The following is a 25610-nucleotide window of genomic DNA, read 5'->3' as shown; positions in this document are numbered from 1 at the left end:
CATTGGGAAGATCTGGGTTTTTTCCCCTTTTCTTTTCTTTCTTTCCTTCTTTCTTTTCTTCCTTCCTTTCTTTTTTTGTGGGGCAATGAGGGTTAAGTGACTTGCCCAGAGTCACACAGCCAGTAAGTGTCTAGTGCCTGAGGTCATATTTGAATTCAGGTCCTCCTGAATCCAGGGCCGGTGCTTTATCCACTACACCACCTAGCTGCCCCAGTAGGAAACATCTGTTACTGAGACAACTCACAATTCTGCAATATGGTCCTTATTCATTCCCCTCAAGAACAATCTGCACAACAATTTGCTAATGAGCTATTTCTCTACTGGCTGCTCCACAGTCTTTGCTCTCCCGCTAGGCAGGGATACCCTTGATTTGGCTGCTTCACTAGGGTCAGGTCTTTGGGGTTGTTGCAGTAGTATTACTCTCCTCCAGCATAAACAGAAGACCCTAAATCTGAGATCTGCAGTTTCTCCAGAAATGCTCCCTTGACTAGACTCTGCGGGGGTTTCTACTGCTTAGGCAAGTGGCGTTTCATAAAGAAGCAAAGACAAAGCCTTCTCCCAGCCTGCTCTTCCAACCAGAGATGGCCATTCAAGGTCTAAAAGTGTCTTCCCATACCTGTCTTGAGGTCTCTTCTGACTGCTCAGCTCTTAGCTCTTTCGTATGCTCTCAGCTCAATTCAGCTCTTTGGAGCTCTCCTGTGCTCTCCATTCTACTTGTCCAAAGTAGTGTTTTCAGTGAGATTTCCCAACGATTAACTTCAAAGTCTCATTCATAAGCAAATGAGTTGCTGGGAAACATGACACTTCCACTATCTTTACCCTTTGTGAGTATCTTCTCTCTGTGCACTGCTTTCTCGGTGTTTCTTGCCAATAGTCCTTGCATCTGCCTCTTTCCCTTAGTGACTGTCCACATCTGAAGGAGGAATTTCTTTACACTTGCAAAATTCCTGATTGAAATCCAGAACATCTGGATGGCTTCACAGTTCTACCAATAGTGCATCAGTATGCCTTTCTTCTCACAGCCTCTCTAACACTGAATGTTCACATCTTTTTTAATATTTGCAAATTTTCATGGAATGAAACGAAACCTCAAAGTTGTTTTAATTTGCATTTTTCTAACTACTAATGACATTAATTTGTAATTCCCCTTTCCAATAAATGTGTCTTTCCTTTCATCCTCTTTTTTATTCCCCTACCTCTGCCCAACAACCCTGTGAGGTAGGTAATACACTTATTATCTCTATTTTCAGGCAAAGAAACAAGCTCAAAAAAGTGACTTGATCAGGACTGCAAAGCTAGCAAGTGGCAGAGACAGGATTACAACCCCTCATATGGAATTGTCAAGTCTTGTCAATTCTGCTTCCACAGCATCTCCCATATCTACGCACTTCTCTCCACCCTTAGTACAGGCCTCTATCATCTCTGGCTTGGACTACTGTAGTGGCCTCCTAATTGGTCACCTTGTCTCAAGTATCTGGTCTCTCCAATCCACCCTCTATACATCTATCACTATGATTTACCTAAAGCAGTGATTCTCAAAGTGTGATCCTAAGATCTCTGGGGGACCCTAAGACCCTTTCAGAAGGTCCGCAAAGTCAAAACTATTTTCACAATAACACTAAGACATTATTTGCCTAATAAAATACCCCTGTCTTTTCCAAGTACATATCTGCATGAGGTTGGATTTTCTTCATATATTTCAACAAAAACAACATACCACAACAGAAAGAGTCCAGGTATCTCCTCCTAAGCTAGACTTTAAAGAGATTTGTGAAAATCTCTTTGTAAAACAATGCCACTCTTTTCTCTATTTTTTTTTGTTTTGGAAAACAGTTATTTTCATAAAAACATGTTATTTATGTTAATATATAATGTCTCATTCTTTTTAAATAAATATTTAAAATTTATTAGTTTTAATTTCCAATATGGTAAATGTTAATAACTATAATCCACATGAATAAGATCTCGTTGAGATCCTCAGTTAAGTTTTGGTCATGTGAAGGAGGGACAAGGAGGAGGAGGAGAAGAAGAAAAAGAAGAAGGAAGGCTCTCCAAGATGGGAGAGCCCAGGCAACTTTTGTGTATTTAGGGGATCCACAGGCCCCATTAGACTCATCAGAAGTCCCACTGACAACCAGAATCAGTAGAACAGTCCACTAGGGCCAGTAACACAACTATAGGAGTTGGGAAGTGAAGGAAGCAACCCTGATATGACTGTGCCCAGGTAGTGACCTTGTGGATATTTGAATGTCCAGAGAGAATGCAAGGAAGCAGTAGAGTGATGTAGCCAGCAACAGACAAGTCTGGCAAAGAGCTCCTATAGCAGCCAAGCAACCTGCATTGCCTGCCTAGTCCAGTAACAGATGACCTGCCCAGTAGAGAACTGTCCCTTGTCCCTTCACGGAACTTCATGATATTCCCTACAAAGGGAGAAAAGGGATTTCAGGGTCAGGAGTTATTATATGCCATGTGTTCTCTCCAAGTGTGGCTCACTAGCAGTGTACTTTGAATTTGAGTCCACTCTTCTGAGGGGCTGTGTGTGTGTGTGTGTGTGTGTGTGTGTGTGTGTAAGAAAAGAGTACATGTCTGGTTTGGGGGAATGTTTTGTACCAACTTTCTCAGTATATCCCTTTTATAAACACTGAGTTTAACTAATTCTGGTTACTAATAGCTCCTACATTAGTGGAAGGTCAGGAGCTGTAATGCTAGAAGCCCTAACCCCTAAAGGTTACCCATATAATGGTGAAGGATAGTAGTAGTAGTCACCTATGGACCCTCCACTCCTTAGTATGAGTGACTAACTGAGGGAGCGTGGCCTCAGAGGAGGTGCTACATAGGTTTTTAAGGTTTACAGAAAATTTCTACACATCATTTCATTTGATCCTCACATAAGCCTTGTGAAATAGTTATTATGTCTACTTTATAGATAAAGGAAATGAGGCTCAGCTATTTGCCCATGGTCACCCAGCTTTTAAATGCAAGAGGCAGGGGGCAGCTAGGTGCCACAGTGGGTAAAACACTAGCCCTGGATTCAGGAGGGCCTGAGTTCAAATTCAGCCTCAGACACTTCACACTTACTATCTGTCTGACCCTGGGCAAGTCACTTAACCCTCATTGCCCTGTTTAAAAAGAAAAAATTAAAATGCAAGAGGCAGGATTCAAACCCAAGCTTTTCTTGATTCTGTGACCAGAATTCTTCCCCTTGTATCATGCTGCCTCTTTTAGGTTTTGGACAGTCTGAAATATAATGCTGACCCCATAAAAATTACAGTATTTGAGATGGTAGGCTCTGTGACCTGAGAGTGCAACAGTTCAAGAAAAGTTTACTAAATCCCAGGTGTCCCATTTCACTGTCCAGCAGATCTAATAACTAAGCCTGTATTTGTTGAAGCTTCCTCCTCTTTTTCACCAGGTCACATGACATGGCTATGCAAGAGAGGATATATTTGTGCAACCTGGAGCCCTCTTGGACCTACCACTCCATTGCATATCTCTGATTGCAGAACCTAGCCTAAGGATGGAGAAGAGGTCTCGAAGCTCCTCCAGGGAGTCCCATAAGCAAAACAGAAATTCTCCACTTAAGAGCAAAAAAGCAAAGTCAGAGAAAGGTGATAGAGTCAGTAGCAGGCAAAATGCTGGACAGGGGAAGCAGGATTCTAAGAGGAAGAAAGCAAAAGAAGACAAGGAGGATGCAGCCGCCCTAGAAGCAGATAACAAAATCCAAACTTCCACCATCGTGGATGTAGATGATGTCATGGGCTCCTTGCAAGATGAAACTGAAGTGATGGCACTGTTGGAAAGCGAGCAACCAGAAGAAGGTACCGTCTGAAAATGGTGGGAAGAAGAAGGGAGAACTGCATTTCTCTATTTCTCCATATCCTAGCTCCATAAAGGGACGGCAGGCAGGCATTAGCATGAATAAAGCACCCACTGTGTACAGATCATTCTTCTGGGTTACCAGAAAGTGATCTAGAGACAATTGTCTAGCCCCCTTAAGACTCTTGCCATCTAATTTAAAAGAGAACAAAAATATGTGTCAGTATAAATTTAAGGGATTTTTTTTAAAAAGCCTAACCACAGGTGGGGATTTGGGAGAGGGGGCAAGGAACATGGGAAATGGGCATAGGAAAGGTCAGAGGGGAGTCTAAATGATAGGGAAGGATTTAACATAGTACAGAACTGACATCCAACTCTTTAAGGCACAGAGGTTCTAGTTAGTTGCTTAAAAATAGCAAAAGAGAAGGGAAGTAGTGAATTCCCATCAATAGGACTTTTTGTTGCATTGTGCTATTTCAGAAAGCCTGCTGCCCTAGGAGTCAGGAGAGAACTGACTTCAAATATTATCTTTGATTCTCACTTTGCGACCCTAGATAGGCAAGTCAGCCTCCCTCACCTCATCTGTAAATGGATACAATAATAGCAGGTACCTGAAAGGTTGTTGTGATGATCAAAAGAGATAATATAAATGGTTTTAACATGTAATTGGGAAAAAATAAAATTTTATACATTAAAAGAAAAAAGGGATAATGAATGTAAAGTACTCTGCAAACTTTAGACTATAATTGTTAGTTAATAACTAACAAAAATAATAATTAAAATAAATATTTTTAAAGATCCATTAGAATTACTTTAAAAAAACTTTCTAACTAGGAGGGCATTTTTTAAAAATAGACTACAAAAAACTTAATAAGGGAAATGTAGTTATTTAGTAGTGTGAGAGGCAGACTTCAATAGTGGCTGGGGAGTTAGTTTGGAGCTTCCAATGAATGAATGAATAAATAAATGGATAAATGAATGAATAAATAAATAAATGGATGAATGGATGGATAGATAGGTAGATAGATAGATAAATAAATAAATAAATAAGCCCAGGGAGCTCTAGATTAGATGATCTTTAAGGAAACCTTTGAGCTCTGAAATTCATTGATTCCATATTTACCTTTCAAAACTTAAAAAGGCCCATGTTTTCATTAAGTAGGGACTCTCTGTTTGTATCAACCAGTCCTTGGTCAATAGTCCATCCTTGAACCTATACAAGGAGCATCTTATTAAGACCTGTCAGAACCTTTCCTCTGCTGACATAGCTTCATAGGTTCCAAGATCCTGAGAACTCCATGCCAGCGTGAGACCTCAAAGTAGATTCAATAAATTTGATTCTAGACCAGCAGTTCTTAAACTATGGTCCTGAGACCTTTGCAGGGAGTCTTAGGGGTTATTATTCTTTTCATAATAATACTAAGATGTTTTAATTTCTAAAACAGTAAATATAGATAGCTATAACCCACATAAACAAAAGGTTTTGGAGTCCTCAACACTTTTTAAGACTGTAAATGGGTCCTGAGAGCAAAAAATTTAAGAATGAATGCTTCTAGTCTTTAGTATGCTGGGATAAAACTGGCTCAGAATTTGAAAAATAACTATCATGTTCAAATACTTTTTCCCAAAAAAACCCCACATCTTCTCCAACTTTAGCTTGGTTTCCTTTTGCTGTTAATTTGTTGTTGCTTCTGTTGCTTTTCAGTGAAATGATCACTTTGGGGGCAAGTATAAGGTGTCCCAAAGTATTAGTGCAGTTTTAATGGCACTGACTTCAGGGGAACTCTGAATTTCCTTATAGTAAATATAGGGGAAAGAGAATCAAAATTAATGAAATCTTTCAGATTGAATATGTCTCTTATTATGATACTAAATCCATCCTAAGAAAAAATGGTGAATTTGATAAAGTTTGTCTTCAGCTGGGCTCCAACCAGTTCAAACTATCTTTTCCACTTAATTTCATACTAATCTCTTTCATTTCCTCCATGTTCCAACCAGCCTGGAACATTCTCCATCTTTTGTCCTGCCTTCTCTGAGCTTCTTGGCCTTTTACTCATGCTGTTTCTTGTAGCTAGAATGGACACTACTCTATCACCCTCCCTTTCCCCACCATGAGTTCTCTCCATCTGTTTAAAATCTTTCCATCAAAAACCTCCCACTTGCCTTCCCCACCTCAACTATGAAAAAGTGGTTCCTTCTCACATTTCTTATTGCATGTTTACATGTAATTCTCCTTTGTACCATAAGACAATAGAGCTAGAGCTAGAAGAGACCTTACAGGTCATCTAATCCAACCCTCTTATTTTATAAATTAGGAAGTTGAGGGAAGTCAAGGGACTCATCTAGGATCACAGTGATAGTAAATACCACAGGCAGGATTTGAACCCAAGTCCTCTGATTATGCATACAACCTCTCTGAAAAGCATAATGTTTATGTACATTTTAAAGCCAAAGTGATGATCTGAGAAACTAAATTCTACTTCATTGGAGTTGAATTTATATTTAAGTTGAATTATTTATATATGTGTATGTATTTATGTAATTTGAATTTCTATAGCATTTTACCATTTATAGAGTGCTTTCTATACAACATCCACGTGTTCATGTTATTCTTATTTTATTGATAAGGAAACTGAGGTTCAAAGAAGTCAAGCAACTGGTCCAGAGGCTATGGGCCATGGTAAGGGTAATGGTGGAGTGTGAACACAAGTACCAGTACTCTTTCCATTACATCATGGAGGTAGCTTAGAGATGATCTAATCAAACCACTTTATTTTATAGGCTTGGGAACTCCCTGAGAAACCCAAATTTCTGAGCCTGAGCTCAGAGTTCTTTTCTTCATGCCACACTGCTTTCCACTAATGGAACGAGATCATCGACTTCTGTATTTGGATATGTCTCTACAACCCTCCCCTTTCAGAATATATCCTAAGAGATAGATTCATGCTAAATCAAGCTCAGCTTCTCAGTGCTTTGTTTTCATAGTACTTTGTACACAGTGGATACTGAATAATTCTTTCTTTCTTTCTTTCTTTCTTTCTTTCTTTTTTTTTTAGTGAGGCAATTGGGGTTAAGTGACTTGCCCAGGGTCACACAGCTAGTAAGTGTTAAGTGTCTGAGGCTGGATTTGAACTCAGGTACTCCTGAATCCAGGGCCGGTGCTTTATCCACTGCACCACCTAGCTGCCCCCTGAATAATTCTTTCTTTATTGAGTTGAATTAATGATAGAAATTTCAGGCTCTGGTGGGACTTCAGGGATACCCCTCAAATCACATCTTCATATAGAGCCAATTGACTCTTCAGTGAAATTAATTCACTTAGACTCCCATCTCATTAATTTTGCCCCTCCTTGGGGCTGTTTTCACTGTGAGGTCAGATGACTCAATGTTAGTCAGCTAGCATTGCAAATCTTTATTTATATTTTCTTTTTCTTTTTTCAAAAGGTACAAAATCATCTCATCTAGGAATCTGTGAGTGGCTTCTCATCATCTTATCCCTGCTGCTCATCATTGCAACTTTCCCCCTTTCTATTTGGTTCTGCATAAAGGTGAGACTGCATAAGGACCTGACGGTCATTTCTTGATGTCTCTCTCTGAGTCTTCAAGATTTTCCAGGAGACATCAAGGGGTTAAGACACTGGTGCACAATCACACAGTACACACCAAAGGCAGGGTTTGAACCCACATCTCTTTAACTTCAAGGCTGACTCTTCATTCATTGTGTCAAGCTGTCTTCCTAACACACGTAGGCTTTTAAAATTATTTTCAGATACATCTCACATAGGGGCCATTATTGCCCCTCTGCCCATCCATTCACATGTATGACATTCATGCAGATTTCCTGAAAGCATAATTAAAAGAACATTTCAAAACCATACACACACACACACACACACACACACACACACACACACACACACACACACACCAGCTGAATTCAACTGCTTTGGGTTGCAAAGGTAATAAGAGATTTTATATAGCAGTGATAATTAAGAATTTTGTAATAATGAGAGACTTTATGAAGTGACTTTATCATAATAAGTCTTGCATGATAGGTATGGTAATATCATCCCCCCATTCTACAGAAGAGGAACTGAGGTTCAGAGAAATTAGGGGATTGGCCCAGAATCATGACTAAAAGTAGTAAAAACTGGAATTTGGACCCAGATCTTCTACTCCAAGACCAATACCTTTTTTGTTACATCAAAATGCCCCTCAGTGGAAATGACTTTAGAGATCATCTAATCCAACCAGCTCATTTTATTGATGTGGGAAACCCTACATTCATCAGATGTTCAGTTGTTTTTCAGTTGTGTCTGACTCTGTGACGCCCCCTCCCCCTTTTGAGGTTTTCTTGGCAAAGACACTGGAGTGGTTTGCCATTTCCTTCTCCAGCTCATTTTATAGATGAAGAAATTGAGGCAAATAGGATTAAGTGACTTGTCCAGGGTCACACAGCTAGTAAGTGTCTGAGGCCAAATTTGAACTCAGGAAGATGAGTCTTTCCTGACTCTAGACCCAGTACTTTATCCACTGTGCCACCTAGCTGCCCCTACATTCCTCAGACGTGTCCTTAAACCTTCAAGAGCATCTAGATTTTAACACTGACCCTTTAAGTTCATGGAGAAAAATGGGGTCATTCACATAGAACAGAAGAACCAGCTTGCAAAGTGGATGGGCAGGGACCAGGAACTGGACTCCAATTCAGGATTGTGAACAAGCATTACTCATGTGGTTTTCTGCTTCCAGCACAGGCAAGTGAGGGAGCAAAGCTGGAGAACAAATGAAACTGAGTTGACGGCATGAAACAGGAACTAAATAGGTGGTTGGGTCATCTTCCAAGAATCAGAACCATTTGTTCAACAGAAGACTCACTGTGATCCTATGTATAGGCATGGTACTGTTCTGGGGACCTGTGAAGTGTACGAAGGTTTACAAGACATAACCTGACCTCATGGAATTTACTGTTTAGCAAAGGAGTTTACTCTCCTCATTTAATATTCCATTTGCTCCTTCAGGGAAAGGACTCTCATTTTGTTGTCATCTCATCTCCAATTCCTTCCATTTGATTAATAAATATTTTTAATTGAATTGAATTGTCAAAGAAGAGCCTTATACCTCTTAGTCACTTTACAGGATCACAAGATCAAAGAATTTGGAGCTGGAAAAGACAATTTATCCCATTAATTCAACTCCCTCATTTTAGAAGATGCAGCTCAGGCTCTGAGGAGTGAAAAAGGTTTGCCCAAAGTCATGCAGATAATAATAAGAAAAGATAAGATTTGAACCCAGCCCCAGCCTTCTATCTAGTTCTCTTTCTGTTGTACCTTGTTGAAATCTGCCAATTTATGGACCACATTTTCCCAAGTTATAATTAGTAGAGATAGATTTGTATTGCTCTCAGCTGGAATTAGGCAGTTAGGGGAAGATTGGGCACTGATAGCACTTGCACCTCATCAGATAGTAATCATGGAGCTTTGTGCCCAGTTAACAATCGATCAATTAAATAAGCAAATATTTGTTAAGCTCCTATTATGTGTCAAACACTGTGCTAGGGTCTGGGGATGTGATGAAACAACCCCTACTCCCAAGGAATTTGTTAGTAGAAAGAAGGAAAGATTCCTTTAGCTCTGATCACTATCATTTCCCTGATGAAGATGTAAATTAAACTCATTTATTGTACAAAGTGTGTGTGAGTGATAGAACAAGATTTAGAATTCTTAGTACCTAAGGGCGGGGTTTGATATGGAGATAACAAGGAGATCTAGTTACTCCCAATGGTACCTGACATCAGTCACTATAAACGTGTGGATTCCTAAGACAATTCTGTGTGGTTTATTCCCTCATATTTTGTGTTCCTCCCATTTAGATGAAAACTCAACTGATTAGGAAAAAATTCAGAATTTCCAGGTTTTTAGCACTCCGCTTGCAGCTCTCAACAAGAAGTATGAACAGAAATTCACATGATTAAATTTCTCTTTGAGGTAACCTAGAAAGCTAATTGCTTTTTAGAATTAAAATATCGCATATTTTGTTTAAGGGGAAAGTGGATTGTGGTACAGTGGAATCAATACCAGCTCTGGAGTCAAAGGTCCTGAGTTACCTCTGATATTTGCTAGCTGGGTAAATGATTTTGGACAAATCATTTAATCTCCCCGGGGATTCAGTTTTATCATCTGTAAAATGGGATCTTGAACTAGATGGATGGCTTTTGAAGTCTCCTCTAGCTTTAGATCTATAATCCTTTGATCTCCTTTGTCCTCTGTCCATTTAATAGGTTAGGAGAAACCTACATAAATCAGCAGAAGTGACAGTAGACCTGCTACATACCAAAATATTTAAATAGCATGTTTATGGTTTGCAAAGGACTGATCAAACCTGTGAACCATGTTTTTGAATAATTAAGACTTTTTATTTGGAATTTTATCCATAAGCATAAATATATTAGGACCAAATCAGTTTTCTGTTGGTTTCTGAAGTTTTCTGAAGATTCTTAGCTATGATATGAACTCTGATATTGGTGCCAGAAGACCCACATTCCATTCTTACTTTAGACATTTATTAGTTGTATAATCCATTTAACTTGTTTGAGCCTCAGCTTCATCCACTGTATAATAGGGCTAATAATAAGCCCACACACTACAGGTTACTGTAAGAAAATAATTTTGCAAACCTTAAAGGACTATGTAAATGTGAAAAGATTGTCCCCTATGGAAGATTGTTTCCAAGACTCTTTTAACCATGGGTGTGGATGGAATTATCTCTTTCTTTGGTTTGAAAGAAGATTTGATGTCACCAAGGCTCAGATGCAAATTACAAAGCCTTTTCAAAAAGGTTTCATTCCTCTTTTTAAGGTGGTCTGAACATTGTAATGTTTTGCCTTCAGGTAGTGCGGGAATATGAGAGAGTCATTATATTCCGTCTGGGACATCTTCTTCCAGGAAGAGCCAGAGGCCCTGGTGAGCAATGTTCTTTTTGCCCTGTAGCTCATCTGTAAAATGGGGATAATAGTAACGCCTCCTATCCTGAGTCTTTTCAAGCATCTAATGAGATTTCATACACAAAACACTCTGCCTCTGTATTCCCCAACCTTCTCTGTGCTGTTTGTTTCTGTACTTTCTGTGCTGTTCCCCCCTTACATTCTCTGTGCTGTACTAAAGTGTGATTGCAGCCTCCCTTCTGGCTGCCATCATGGTCTTTCCCTTGGTGGATGAGAGGAATGGTGTATCCTCCTCAGAAGGCAGGATATATTATTCAAGTCCTGGGGGTTTCTTCCCCCCTCCCCCGTCTCCCCCATTCCTTCCTTTTTCCTGCTGAGTTAACAGTTAACCACTAGAGAATGTTCCTCTCAGATAAGAACAAACTACATAATTCAAGCCCTAGAAAGCTTATCCCCACTCCCCAAAATTTTCCTACCTTTCCCTGCTGAGTCAACAGAGGTTTTCTGAAGTTAGATAACAAAGAAACGTAAAATCTCAGGGTCTGGTTGTCCCACTGGGTGGGGGCAGCAGTGCTACAACATCTCGGGGAGGCGGTCTACATGTTTAGAAGTGTCATTAAGAATGTGAACCCAGATGGAGGAGGACCTTGCGGTAGATGTAGGATAAAAGGGGGAACTTCACTGTGGCAAGATGCACCACTCTTCCAGAGCGCCTGCCCTTTTTTGCAAGAGCATAATAAAATGGCCTTCCTTCTTTGCACCTGACCAGGAGTCGTGCTTCAGTTTAACTGTTTCTAACAGTGGAGAACCCAAAGAACCAGGCATGTCTGCCCCATTTCATAATTCCTTCAATTAATTAGCAATTTATCTAGGTTTTTTCCCCCTAGGTTTTAAGCTAGGAAGAAATGGACAAGGACAGTGGGATATGGTGGAAAGAGTACTGGCTTTGGAGACGAGACAAATGTTCAAATTCCTGCTCTGTCACTCTCTCTCTCTCTCTCTCTCTCTCTCTCTCTCTCTCTCTCTCTCTCTATATATATATATATATATATATATATATATATATATATATATATATATAAAGATAGATAGATAGATAGATATAGATATATATCTTATTCTATATATCTATATATCTATGTCTCTGTCTCTGTCTGTCTATATCTATCATCCATCTATCTATCTATCTATCTATCTATAGGACAAATCACCCTCTTGTGGCTTCAGTTTCCTCAGGTTTGATTAGACAATCATTGAGGTTTTTTCCAGCTCTGAATCTACACAATCTTGAGAATGGCACTTACACCAAGAACCTAGGAATAGCATTTCAACATTAAGGAGTGGTTGGCCTGCTCTATAGCACAATCAAGGTACAACCTGTTTGGATTCTAGGACAAAGATTTTCTGGCTTTAAAGAGCTTTCCTGGGGGGCAGCTAGGTGCCACAGTGGATAAAGAACCAGCCCTGGATTCAGGAGGACTTGAGTTCAAATCTGGCCTCAGACACTTGACACTTACTAGCTATATGACCCTGGTTGAGTCACTTAACCCTCATTGCCCCACAAAAAAAAAATTAAGAAGAAGAAGGAGGAGGAAGAGGAGGAGGAGAACAACAGCAACAACAACAACTTTCCTGGTATGGCTCCAGGAGCAGACTCCTAGGAACCACAGAGCTTTGGGTAGTCTGGGATACCATCAAAGCCCTAAAAAGTATTCTGTAAGTCTTGATTACTTAATCTACCACTAATTAAAAAACACTAATTAAGCAGTCAGTCTATAAGCATCTATTAAGTATGGAGTTTGTGCCACATTTTGTCCTAGGTGTTGAGTTTGCAAAGGGTGGCTAAAACAGTTCATGGCTTTAACGAGCATGTATCAAAAGGGGGAAACACTGGGTAAAAAGCCTGTTGTATATGACAGATGCAGAGTAGCTCCTAAGCAACATTGCCCAAGTGTCCAGAGCTGTCCAGCTGCTGGTACAAAGCACCTTTCATGTGATTCACATCATGGTCATTGCTAGGGGGACCAATAACCAGAGAGACGAGAGAGACATCCACTAAAGTACCAACCTTTGACCCTAGCATAGTACCAAGTCCCTTCCACATTTTAAGAACTACCAGAGGAGGCAGTGGCTGTACCCAAAGTTTGTTGTCAAGGAGTTCAGACCTAGGCATCCAGTAGTCTGTATAGAACAACAACTAGACAAAAAGCCCTGCCTTTAGCCATTTTTCATCTTGTATGGAAAAGTGAGAGACAAAAAGAGGCCTTCCAGGATGAAACCTTTTGTGTTCCCCATCACCATTCCCTCTTTTGTTCCTTCACTCTCTGCCCATTAGAATGTAAACTCCTTGAGAGTCCAGAATAATTCGTATTTGTCTTTGTATTTCCAGCAGCTAGCATAGTGCCTAACATATAGGGTCATGGATTCAGTACTGGACAGGACCTCAGAAGCCAACCTCCTGATCTTACAGTTGAAGAAATTGAGGTTCAGGGGGTAGGTAGGGTGACATACTTTTCCAAAGTCACACAGATAATGCTGGAGGTGGGACTTATACCAAGGTCTCTTCTAAAAAGTCAGTCCCCTTTCTCTTGTATTATATTGTCCCTCACTTAGCATGTATGTAGTAGGTGCTTAATAAATGCATGTTGGCTGATTAAAGGATGGATTCTTGTCTTAGGGCTTTTCTTCTTTCTGCCCTGCCTGGATACCTACCACAAGGTGGATCTTCGCCTCCAAACCCTAGAGATTCCTTTCCATGAGGTAAGAAAAGTAGCCAGTTTTGCATTTTCTACCTGTTTTCATCATGCACTGAAAGTTGAATTCCGGCTGGAAACTTTGGCACTAAGAAAGAGCAGTAAAAACCAACCAACCAACCAAACAAACCCTGCTCTAATTTGCATTCTTTTGGGTGTCCATCTAACATAAGGATGGTGTAGTGGACAGAACGCTGGATTGGGAGTCAGGTAACCTGAGTATAGATCCTGCCTCTGGCCCTTACTGCCTCTGTGATTACGACTGATGACAACTTGTGTTCAGATAATACTTTAAGGATGGCAGAGTGCTTTTTTACACAATTTACTTTGTTTCTCGGGGCCTCAAATTCCTCATCTGAAAAATAAGGCAGTAGGATAAGGTCTCTAAGGTCCATTCCAGTCAAATATAGGATTCTCTGATAATAATTATAGTTAGTATTTATACAGTACTTTAAGGTTTGCAAACTACTTTACAAATGTTATCTCAAAGGATAACCAGGATGGTAGGTACTAATATTAACTTCATTTAATAGATGAGGAAATTAAGGCAGGCACAAGTTAAGTGACTGGTCCAGAGTCACATAGAGTCTAAGGAAAAATTTGAACTCATATCTTCCTGACTCTAGGTCCAGAATTCTATCCACTGTACCACCCAACATCCTGTGATCCCAAAAGGTACCTGGAGATAGCAACATTAAGTTTCCAAAAGGCAGTTGGGTTCATAAGCACGTCCTCACTTATCTTCCAGTCCTGAATTTATGGTTCTCTTTTGGTTTTCTTCTTTTCATCCTGTCTTGATGCAGGGAGTTTCACTTCAAGAAAACTGGGATTTATAAAACAAACTTTATGGGGTAGTTACATTATTCATGCATCCATTCAATAAACATAGAATTGCACTTGGCACTAGGGAAGACACAAAGCTTAGCTAAGATGATAGTCCTTGACTTCATGAAGTTTCTTGCTGTTTTTTGATCCTGACTCTCTGTGACCCTCTTTGGAGTTTTCTCGGCAAAGATACTGGAGTGGCTTGCCATTTCCTTCTCCAGTTCATTTTACAAATGAGGAAACGGAGGCAAATAGGGTTAAATGACTTGCCCAGGGTCTCACAGCTAGTAAGTGTCTGAAGCCAGATTTGAGCTCTTGAAGATATCTTTCTGACTCCAGACCTGACATTCTATCAGCTGTGCCATATAGCTATAGTTTACCATCTAGTAATAAAAGGGTTCTTTGCTTTACAAAAGGATTTACTGAAGGATTCCTCTAAATAGGGAGCCCCTTGGTATCATTCAACTTAAACATTTACTAAATGTCTGATTCATGTAGATCACTATGCTGGGTATCCAAGGGTGAGGAGGAAGGATATAAAGATAGATAAGACATCAGCCCTGTCCCCAAGGAATTTACATCAAGTTGAGAAACTGTGTGTCCACAAATAGCTTATGTTCCAGGCCTAGGGAAGGGTAGGGAAACTGATAGATTAGATGTAAGAGTCAGGGAGAAGGAAGAATTAAAGTCATCAACAAGAATTTATTAAGTCCTACTCTGTGCTAATGGATCAGGATACAAATAAAACAAGAGCAGCCTAGTTGGGGCTGTGGGAGGGAGTGCTCAAAGATTACAAACCTGGGAGACTGGTTGGATCTCTTGGGGATTGATAAACAAAGTTGGTCACTGAGATTGATTTCTGCTTAGGTGGTGACAAAAGATATGCTCATCATGGAGATAGATGCCGTCTGCTACTACAGGATGGAAAACGCTTCTCTGCTCCTAAGCAACATTGCCCAAGTGTCCAGAGCTGTCCAGCTGCTGGTACAAATCACCATGAAGCGCCTCCTGGCCCATCACTGCTTCACTGAGATACTGCTAGAGAGGAAGAGCATTGCTCAAGACATCAAGGTATTTATATAATAAGCTTCCGGGGAGGAAAACTCTGATTTGTTTAATTTTCCCTTTTGATGAAATCATTGAGAGGCAGTGTGGAGTAGGGGATAGAGAGCCAGCCTTTGAATCAGGAAGACCTAGATTCAATTCTTGCCTCTGTCACATACCGGGTGACCATGGGGAGATGACTCAACCTTTCAGTCCCCGCACAAGCCACTGACTAAGGCTACTAATTGCATCAGTGAAGAGAATTTCCACACTGAGAGTTCCCCCACATCAGTAAAATTGCAGGTCCAGATAAAAAAATTTTAAAGGCCAGAAATGTAAAATACAATAATGTTTCCTGTGTTATTAGGATTCGGGGTTATTTGTGTTTCATTTGATGAACTTTCTCACCAAATTGAATCGGAGTCATTGAATGCATCACAGTCTTTACCTCTGAACCAGTCTGAGGCCCTTTACCTGATGTGGCTGACTCTAAACAACCCCAGAAGCTAGCCAGTTGTAGCCCCCTCACCCCTGCCTCAAAGCAGTCAGACATCTGCTATGTAAACTAGCATCAGGAACTTTCTGGTGCTGATGATGTGATTAACCCTTTACCCAGTCAGGAAGTTACTGTATATGTTTACAATGCAAGGAAGCTGGTGCAGTATTTGGTGCTAAAGATGGGACAAGGCAAGGTTTAAAAATCATGCCCCACTGCATTGGAAAGTTGTGTCTCTGATGTGTTCTGAACCTTTGCTATAACTTATTCAATTAACTGCAAAATGATTATCTAATTGCTATGGAAAGTGGAATTTTTGGACCTAAAATTATGGGCATTTTACAAAGTATAACAAAAAATAATAATCCTTGTTGTGCCTTTTGTTCCTGTTGTGCCCTAGGGAGCTGCCTTTCATTCTAAACTATGCTTGTGGCCCTAAAGAGCCCTATTCCTAGGGTGTAGCCATAGATACATCCTGTGAGTGTGTTTCCCTTTGGGTCAGCATTGCAACCATTGATCTAAGGGAGCCTTATCTTGTCTTTTGTATTCTGAGAGAATAGGAATCTCTGACAAGAAACCTATTGGTCTCTTGTCTGTCTGTGAGTAGAAAGAGAAAGTTGAGGGCCTTGGTCCATGATGAAGAGGGCTGCTGGGAGCAACAGCTGATGAGGAGCGCTAGCTACAGACTAATCAGAAAAGACTGGTGTGTAAGAGCCTCATTTTGATCCCACTCCATCCCTCATCTCAATACCCTTCAAGTCCCTAACATTAGTGATCAAGAGGTCACAGAACACAAAGGCCCCATTGGTCCTACCCTCAAGCCTGCTTATGGTGTATTGACCATCTGAAAGCTAACATATTCCTGGGTTCAAAAGGGAAATCAACAAGCATTTACTTAGAGCAATTACATGGAAGTTATTATTAACAATGAAGACTTTTTTGTTCTACTTTTTTTTGGTCAAGATGTTTAGATCTAAAGTAGGTCTAAAAAAATATACATCTGACACTTTTAAGTTTAATCCCTTTTTTTCATGAGCAACTAGAGAATTAAAGAGAAAGGTTATATACCTCCTCTGGGAGATTATGTCATGATGGAAAGTATTGGTGAAAAACTGAATCTGCTGCCCAACGACTAACTGAACTAAGCATGGAAAGGCTTTGACCACAACAAAGAAAAATACAAGATGGTCTGAAGTTCCATTGACTGTTTCTGTTTCCCCAGTGATAATGATGGTATGGTATAAAATGGTGCCAAGTATATTTATTAATTATCCCATAGCTTTTAGACCATACAGTTGACATGAACTGAACTGTGGGTTTGCTCAATGTTAGGCCTTGGCTCAATGAATAGTGACTTGACCTGCCACTGGAAAATTCAATCACATCAATATTGATATTCTCATGATAAACAAAATCAGAAGACCAAAGGAAGCTATAACTAAAAGGAAGGATGGCTTGCAGGATTCTCCTTGGACAGTCAAACAGAGTTGTTGAGGGTGGATTTCCTTGCATATTCTAGTTGAAACTCTGTTGGACACCCTGAAGCACTCTATCCCTGCAGTGCCAGTAAATTGTTATAGCCACTGTGTATGTTTTCCTTTGGAAATTACAACTTCATTTGTAAAATATTTATAGAGGAGAATGGAAGAATTTTATGAGTGGTGGTGCCTCATAAAATAAAATTTAAAAAATAGTGGAAGCAAAAAAAAAAGTTTACAGAAAGCTTAGCATTCAAAAGAGATGTTTACAAAAGTGCTTAGCACAGTGCCTGGCACATAGTAAGTGATATGTAAATGCTTATTCCCTTATTCACAAATGAAAACAGCAAGACATCAAATAGATAGAAAATGGAATAAGTTTGCCTTTGTTTTCAAAAGTCCTAGACCTAAAGTCCAGGACCTGAGATTAAATTCCTAATCTGTTATTTATTGTCCTTGTTACCTTGGGCAAGTTATTTAACTTTTCTGGGCCTCAGTTTCCTCATTTCTAAAAGGCAGGATGGGACTAGGTAGCATCCCTTACAACCCTAAATGTCTGAGACTACGATGATCCTAAATCACTTAATCTCTCTGGGCCTTAGTTTGCTCATCTGTAAAACAAGGGGATTGGATTAAGAGACTTTTTTTGTTTGTTTTTATTTTTGTTGTGTTTTTTTTGGGGGGGTGGCAATGAGGGTTAAGTGACTTGTCCAGGGTCACAGATTAAGAGACTTTTATGGGGGCAGCTAGGTGGCGCAGTGCATAGAGCACCAACCCTGGAGTCAGGAGTACCTGAGTTCAAATCCGGCCTCAGACACTTAACACTTACTAGCTGTGTGACCCTGGGCAAGTCACTTAACCCCAATTGCCTCACTAAAAAATAAAAATAAAAAAATAAAAAATTTAAAAATTTTTTTAAAAAAGAGACTTTTATGGTCCCTCCCAGAACTAAGTTTATGATTCAATTATTCTAAAGACATCAGAATTTTTAAAGTTGGAAGAGGCCTTAGATATCACTTAATTCAACCCCATTATTTATAAATAAGAAAACTGAGATCTAGGAAGGGAATGTGAATTTCCCAAGGCCATGTGCCTTGTTAGGAAGGACTAGACCTAAATAGAAAATGAAAGATGAAAATGAATAAGGAGTAAAGGGTGTTAGAAGGTAGAGAAAAAGGTATGGTGAGAAAAAAAGAAAAAGAAAGAGATGAATCAAGGAATATAGAAATAGAGATTCAGGGAATAAAAAAGAAATCGAGTTTGCGAAGTGTTAATAAATGTTTATCGATTGGTTGTTGAGTATAGACAAAGTAGGGAGAACAAAAGTGGGGAAGAGGATAGATTAGTAAATGGGACTCTGAGGAATCATTCTAGGTACCATGGTGCTTGGCATATAATTAGTATTGGATACATACTTATCAAATAAATGAGGGAATTCAAAATGGTGAAACATTATGACATGATCGAACTCTAAAGGTTGTGCTCACTTGGCATGGGTAACAGGAATCTTTTTTGAAAACTAAGCTAAACCCTGGAATAGAGATACAAAAATGTGGTCAGAGAAAAAAGGTGATGTCCCAGGCCCATACGGAGGAAAATCTTCTCTGTTCTTCATGGCACACAGGACCAATGTTCGATCCACCAAGCAGAAGAAACTCACCTTCATTTCTATATCCATGTCAAGACCTATACAAGTAACCAACCAATGACCCCATCCACAGTACCACTTATAGGAATAACTAGTGGAAAAGAGGTAGAAATGATTGATAAAGCCCAAAGCCTTCTTTCTGGTGCCTCTGAGGGGAAAAGAGTGTCACGTCTTTGGTAACACAATCAAGTATGTTGATTCAACAAGCAAGCGTTCAACTTTCCTATCATTTTGCACGACTGACTTCCAATCTCCTTTTAAGGGAAAGATACTTTTTCTGGAATACCCAAAAAAGGTATTTAGTACATAAATGGATTAGGTAACTTCGGAGGGTCCTTTTCATGTTTGAAATTCTGCTCTTCTAAGGTACCTGCAGGAAGGAAGTTTCTGTTGACCTTAAACTCTGCTCTCCACAGGTGGCTTTGGATGCAATCACATGTCGCTGGGGAATCAAAGTGGAGAGAACAGAAATGTAGGTAGGAAATGAACCAAAAGGAAAAACAGAATAAAAAAAAATTAGCATCAATAGTGTTAACACCCTATTGTCAAATCCAGTGACCTCTTCTCTGACCTCTTTCTCTTTCATCTTTCTATAGTACTTGATTTGCCACAGTCCTCCTATACTCTTTAGTTTTGGTCATGGGGAAGACCTATTCATTCATCAGTGTTAAGGATCTCTAGGTATGGAAACTCCAACAATCCAGATCATCAACTATTCTACAACTCATGCCTTTGGAGAACTGCCCCAAGCAATGAGAGATTAAGTGATTTTCTTAGGGTCACATAACAAGTAAATGGCAGTTGAAACTTGAACCCAGGTCTTCCTGGTTGTATCTCAAACCACTATACTACATTGCCTCTCCTCCTACTCCTTAAAAATGTCTTCTACCTTGGCTCCCATGTTCTCTTCCAGGTAGCCTCCATCTTGAACTGCTCCTTCTCATTCTTCTTAACTGGTTCCCCACTTCCTAAATATGATTGTTCACCAAGACTCTGTCCTGGCACCTTATCTCTTCTTTCTTTCTCCCTACTCTTTCCTTTGGCAATCTCATCCATTCCCGTGGTTTCAATTATCCTTTTGCAGATGATTCCCAATATTATTTCCAGCCCTCACCTCTATTTGGTATTTGTATTTGTGGGCAAAAAAAATTAGCCCCGGGCTCTCAGGGTTTTTCTCTGTGTGAGATGGAGCTGCCCCTCCCCCTCTGTTTCAGCTGCAGGGGCCTCAGAGCCGGGCTAAGCAGGGAGGACAAAAAACCAGGCCCCACACAGCAGGGAGGCCCACGGGAGCCCAGCCCCCAGCTCCTGGAGCACCAGGCATCCGGCTCTGTGCTGGCTCTAGGGCGGCTAACCAATTAGCTTGATGTGTGTGGGGGCTTGGCCCTGGGATTCCCAAGAAGAGAAGCCTTTTATATACAGGATAGTCAGGGGGGATGCTAGAAGAGAGGGGGCTTGCAGTTAGAGGAAGAGGACACTAGAGAGACAGAGAGAGGAGGGGAGCAGTGAAAGTGAAGGGGGACTGACTGAGAGAAAGGAGACTGAGAAAGGGGAGCACTGACTGCAGCGGCAGCAGCCAGCATACCCGCAGGTGAGAGATTTGAGGTGGCAGGAGAGAAAGTTTAAAAAGGTTTCAGGTTGTATACTTTGCATTTCTTTACCCTTTTCTCTTATATTTATTCTCATAAATAAACCCTTTTGGCTTTAATTGAAAGAGGCTGTTTCTTGTGGTCTAAACAAGGAGCAGTGGGGGAATTTTCAAATGACCCTTACAGACTGGCTTAAGCAGCTAATAGCCAGCTATAGCCTTGCCAGCTAAAAGCAGTCAGATAGCCAGCTCGCAGTCCACAGATTAGGGCCCAGTTGGTTAAATGATTTTTACACATTCATCTGTTGGATGTCTCCCTCTGAATGTCCTCTAAGTACCTCAGACTTGATATTCCAACTTCCCTCTAAGATTTCCCTCTCCTCCAAACTTCTTTATTTTTGTTGATACCAGTCATCCTGGCCAGAAACTTTGGAATCATCATTGACTCTTTCCTCTTCTTAAGCCCCCATGTCTATTCAGTTGCTAAATTTCTTCAATTCAAGCTCCCTAGCATCTCTTCTATCTTTCCCTTCCTCCCCACCCACACTGACATCCTCTAGATTGTTATCCCCCATCATCTAGACTATTTTAACAGTTTTCTAACCGGTCCATCCACCTCCGCTCTCTTCTCTCCAATTCATCCTGCACACCATTGCCAAACAGAAGCAGCATGACAGTGAGTAGGGTGCTGTACTTTGATTCAGGAAGATCTGAGTTCAAATCCTGCCTCTGACATTTACTGCCTAGGTGACAACAGGATTGTCCCTGAATCCCTCTATACTTCAATTTCTTCATCTGTAAAATAAGGAGAATAGTACCATAGTGACTAATTTACAGGATTGGTGTGAGTCTCAAATAAGAAATGATTCATCTTTTCATTGTAAATAAAGTGTTTCAATGTAAATACTGTTTTGCAAATTTTGTGCTATGCACACATCAGTTTAAAAAATACTAGAATTTTTCACTGTTTAACTGACCGCATTCCTCTGTTTATTTCTTCCTTTGTATATACCTCTCCCTATACTTAGTATAGACTCTTCCATGTCCTATTATTAAACTACATCCTTTTGGGGGGGGGGGGTGCGGCAGAGCAATGAGACTTTCCAGGGTCACACAGCTAGTAAGTATCAAGTGTCCGAGGTTGGATTTGAACTCAGGTCCTCCTGAATCCAAGGCCGGTGCTTTATCCACTGCGCCACCTAGCTGTCCCTAAGCTTCATCTTTTGAGGCCAAGCTCAGATGCCTCATTCCATCTCTCCCTGGTTCCCATCCTTTTTCCCCAAGAGGGAAGTTATTCGACCTTTTCAAGACCCAAACCAATGACAACATGGATTATTTCCTCCCAGTAGAGTGTAAGCTCCTTGAGCATAGGGACTGTTTTTGTTCGTCTTTGTATCCCCAGGAGATGGACTCTGGTCTGTGTTTTTGATGATGTGCCTTCTCCCTCCACTGATCTCACAACCATTTCAGGACTTAGAGATAGGTTTCTGAATTGCTGTAACCAAGTATACACACATGCATAGACATATACATATATGTGTGTGTATATCTAGACATACACATACCCTACCTGGTGATGAGGCTTCTGGTATTGAGCCTCTCTGGGCTTAAATAGGTTGGTTTGGGATGACAGTTCATTTCTGGGTCCTTAAAAGTTGACAGGATCTAGCTTGTAGGTAAAGTTCTCTGCCGGAAAAATCTTGTAAAAGTCTAGGCCTCTCCACCCCACAAGGAGGCATCAGGGTTGTGCTTCAGGTGAAGGAATCATTTTCTAACATTTATTATAATAATTTGTGTGCATGTCTCATTATCAAAGATACTGTAGCTTAGTGGAAAGAATGATGGGGTTAGAGTCAGAAAGAGACAGTTTTTTAAAATAAATTTTTATTTATACATTTTGTTTTTATATCACCTAGGTTTTTCCCTGTATCTCTTCCCCATCCCCTCCCAGAGAGCTATCCCTTAAAGAATTTAGGGGGAAAAAGGGGTGGGGGGAAGTAGAAGGAAAGAAATTAAAGAAAATTGATCAACACACCAAAAATAATTGACAGGAGGGAAATAATCTTATATCTCTTTGGGCCGAGCTTGTTCTTTGTAACTTTGCAACATTTCAATTATTTTATAGTTTTTGTTCTCTGCATTTACATTGTTTTGGTCATTTTGTATATAATGGGGTGGTGGGGTTGCATTTTTTTTCACTATGTGAGTTCATCTCAATCTTTCCATGCTTCTCCGTATTCATTAAAATTTAGGTTTCCTTTCTGACTTAGAAAGCGACTTATTAACTCTGTGACAGTGGGAAATTGGCTTGACCTCCCCTAGCCTCAGTGTCTTTATCTATAAAATGGGGATCCCAACATTTGTACTGTCTTCTTCATGGTCTTGTGAAGAAAACCATTTACAAGGTATAAAGCCTTGTTATCATCATCATAAACAATTCAGATTTAAAATGTAGCTTATAACACAAAATTTCTCTTAATTCCTTATTAAGGAAGACTAAATTAGATATAATTTATCTGCCTCCCAGAACTGGTGTGAGGAAAGCACATTGTCAGCTGTCAAACATCATGGGTGTGAACTATTATTATAACCCCCTCGTATATCAGCAACAATGTGCAAAACAATTAAAACCAACATTATAAATAAGCAACACAACAACAACAAAATGGTAATCCTGAGGTCATTCCACCAGCACATATTCAATTTGGGTGTTAAGAAGCAGGGTGAGGACAGCTAAGTGGCACAGTGGATAAAGCACAGGCCCTGGATTCAGGAGGACCTGACTTCAAATCCAGCCTGAGACACTTGACACTTACTTGGCTGTATGACCCTGGGCAAGTCACTTAACCCTCATTGCCCAGCCCCCCCCCCAAAAAAAAGAATTGGGGTGAGACTTTGACTCTACAAATCACAGGACTTGGATTCAAATCCTACCTCTGACACTACATGTGTGTCCTTGGACAAGTGACTTCACTTCTTTGAGCCTCAGTATACTCATCTGAAAAATGAAGGGACTGGACTAGATGGCCTATGAGGTCCTTTGTAGCCCTAGATCTGGGATTCTATGATTACCTTTGTTTCAGGGAGAAATTCAGGATTAATAAAAGAAAGCACCGTAATAAAATACAAAGCATTCAGGCAAAAGTCTCCCAGCATAAAGCTGTCATTTAAAAATGAAATTCAATAAAGTAAAGTCATTGGTAATGACCCAAGCTGGAGATAATAATAAGCTGTCCCAGTTTTCAAAAAAAGAAAAAAAAAAGCCAGTGGTAATGAGGCCCTGTACTAGCTGGTGGTGGTGAAAGCAGAGAGTTTTCTACTAGTTACCTGTCACAGATGCTTTCTAGAGCTCTTCTTTGCGGTTCTGCATCACCAAACAAAAAAAATCACTGTTACCCAGAAGTCCCTGCCCTCCTGTTTCAAAGTCCCTGAGTTTATTGTTGTTTTTTTCTTTTGCAGTAAAGATGTGCGACTGCCCGCAGGCCTCCAGCAGTCACTGGCTGTTGAAGCCGAGGCTCAAAGACAGGCCAAAGTGAGGGTAAGCCAACACTGAACGCTCATGCCCTTTGCTTCCGCTTGCGCATCCTCTCTCTTCAGCCAGGTTCTTTCAGCCAGGGCATAATATGGACCAGACACCTAGGGAAGATTCACCCCCAGTCTAAGAATTCGCCGTTTGATAAGAATAGGGTCAAAAAGTGTGTACGTGTGGGAGGGGGGTGGGTGGGAAGGGGGTGGAGTGGGTCTCAGCGACCGACTTCCTGGCAGATCTTGAAAATGGGAATAACGCAATGTCCGCTGACTTGGTGCCTCCTTTGTATCCCAGATGATTGCTGCTGAAGGGGAGAAGGCTGCCTCCGAATCCCTGAGGATGGCAGCCGAGATACTTTCGGGCACCCCAGCCGCCGTCCAACTTCGCTATCTGCAAACTCTTCAGTCTTTGTCCACGGAGAAGCCATCCACTGTCATCTTACCTTTGCCTTTTGATCTCACGAACTTTTTGCCTCCCGCTGGTAACAGGATACAAGGGAGTCTCCCCTTACTAAACCCTCCCAGGCAGACTGAAACGCGGGATCCCTTGAAAAAAGATTCTCCCATGTTATAAGACCCCAAAAGGATATAATTAAGAGGGTGTAAAATTTAGTTACGTGTTACTGAGCACTCTTGTGGATTGCACCCATTTTGGTCACCATATGGCATGTCAGTAGAATGGCAACAAAAGCACCTACTGGGGTGAAAACATGTCATTCCTACATTAGGGAGAAAGCATATTCCTCTTATGATTCACGGCTTGTCCCCCCCCAAAAAAATCTTATAGAAGCCACTTAGAACAACCTTCGGGAAGGAAATTCTAATCCTTTCTTAGAAAATATTCATCTTACAGTAACTTGAACCCAATGGATTTTCCCAGTTGTGTCAACTAAAAAAATGTTGTGGCTCAACTCTTAAACTTCATAACATTAAAAAAGAGACATAAATTTCTTCTCATTAGCTATAAAATTTAGGTCTTATTAAAGAACATGGACACTAGTCATTCTTTATTGAGACCAAGAAGAACAGCAAATCTAGAGGAAGAAAGACTTTGTGGTGTCCTAGCTAGAAAACCAGAATCAGTTTCAATCTGACCTTGTCATATATTGACTTTGTGACCCCATATAAGTGACTCTTAGTATGATAGGCAACTGTCTGAGTGTCATATCACTAGCTGGCATTTAAATATCACTTTAAGATGTGTAAAGTGATTTATAAATGTTATTTCATTTGATTCTTATGACAAGAAACTGTGAGGTAAGTGCTAACATTATGCCCATTTTATGGATGGGGAAACTGAGGTTCAGCGAGGCTCAGCAGGATATTTAATCTTCACTTAAAAAAAAAAGGCAGAATAATGTGCCTATCTATAGCTAGATGCCACAATGGATATTGAACCCTGGGCCTGGCGTCAGGATAGAGCTGGGTTCCAATACAGCTTCAGATATTTACTAGCTGAGTGACCCTTGGGCAAGTCACTTAATGTCTGCCTTAATG

The 25610-nt window shown here is 40.4% G+C and overlaps 1 protein-coding gene across 2 annotated transcripts; it reads left to right on the top strand.

The window, feature by feature from the left end:
- Window positions 1–581: 581 nt before the first annotated feature.
- On the top strand, window positions 582–24687 carry NPHS2 (NPHS2 stomatin family member, podocin). 2 transcript variants are annotated; one of them, XM_043963829.1, is made up of 9 exons: window positions 582–602; window positions 3440–3818; window positions 7261–7364; window positions 10703–10775; window positions 13434–13516; window positions 15202–15405; window positions 19417–19472; window positions 24045–24123; window positions 24409–24687. In XM_043963829.1, the coding sequence occupies exons 1-9, from the start codon at window positions 582–584 to the stop codon at window positions 24685–24687; spliced, it is 1278 nt and encodes a 425-aa protein (XP_043819764.1). The 2 variants fall into 2 exon arrangements, with proteins under 2 accessions (XP_043819764.1, XP_043819765.1); XM_043963830.1 differs by lacking the exons at window positions 582–602; window positions 15202–15405 and having other exon boundaries at window positions 3518–3818.
- The last annotated feature ends 923 nt before the right edge of the window (window positions 24688–25610 follow it).

The sequence above is a fragment of the Dromiciops gliroides genome, chromosome 4 (genome assembly GCF_019393635.1).
Source record: "Dromiciops gliroides isolate mDroGli1 chromosome 4, mDroGli1.pri, whole genome shotgun sequence".
Lineage (NCBI taxonomy): Eukaryota > Metazoa > Chordata > Mammalia > Microbiotheria > Microbiotheriidae > Dromiciops > Dromiciops gliroides.
The sequence above is the reverse complement of the archived record's forward strand: the minus strand, read 5'-3'. Positions and strand labels throughout refer to the sequence as shown.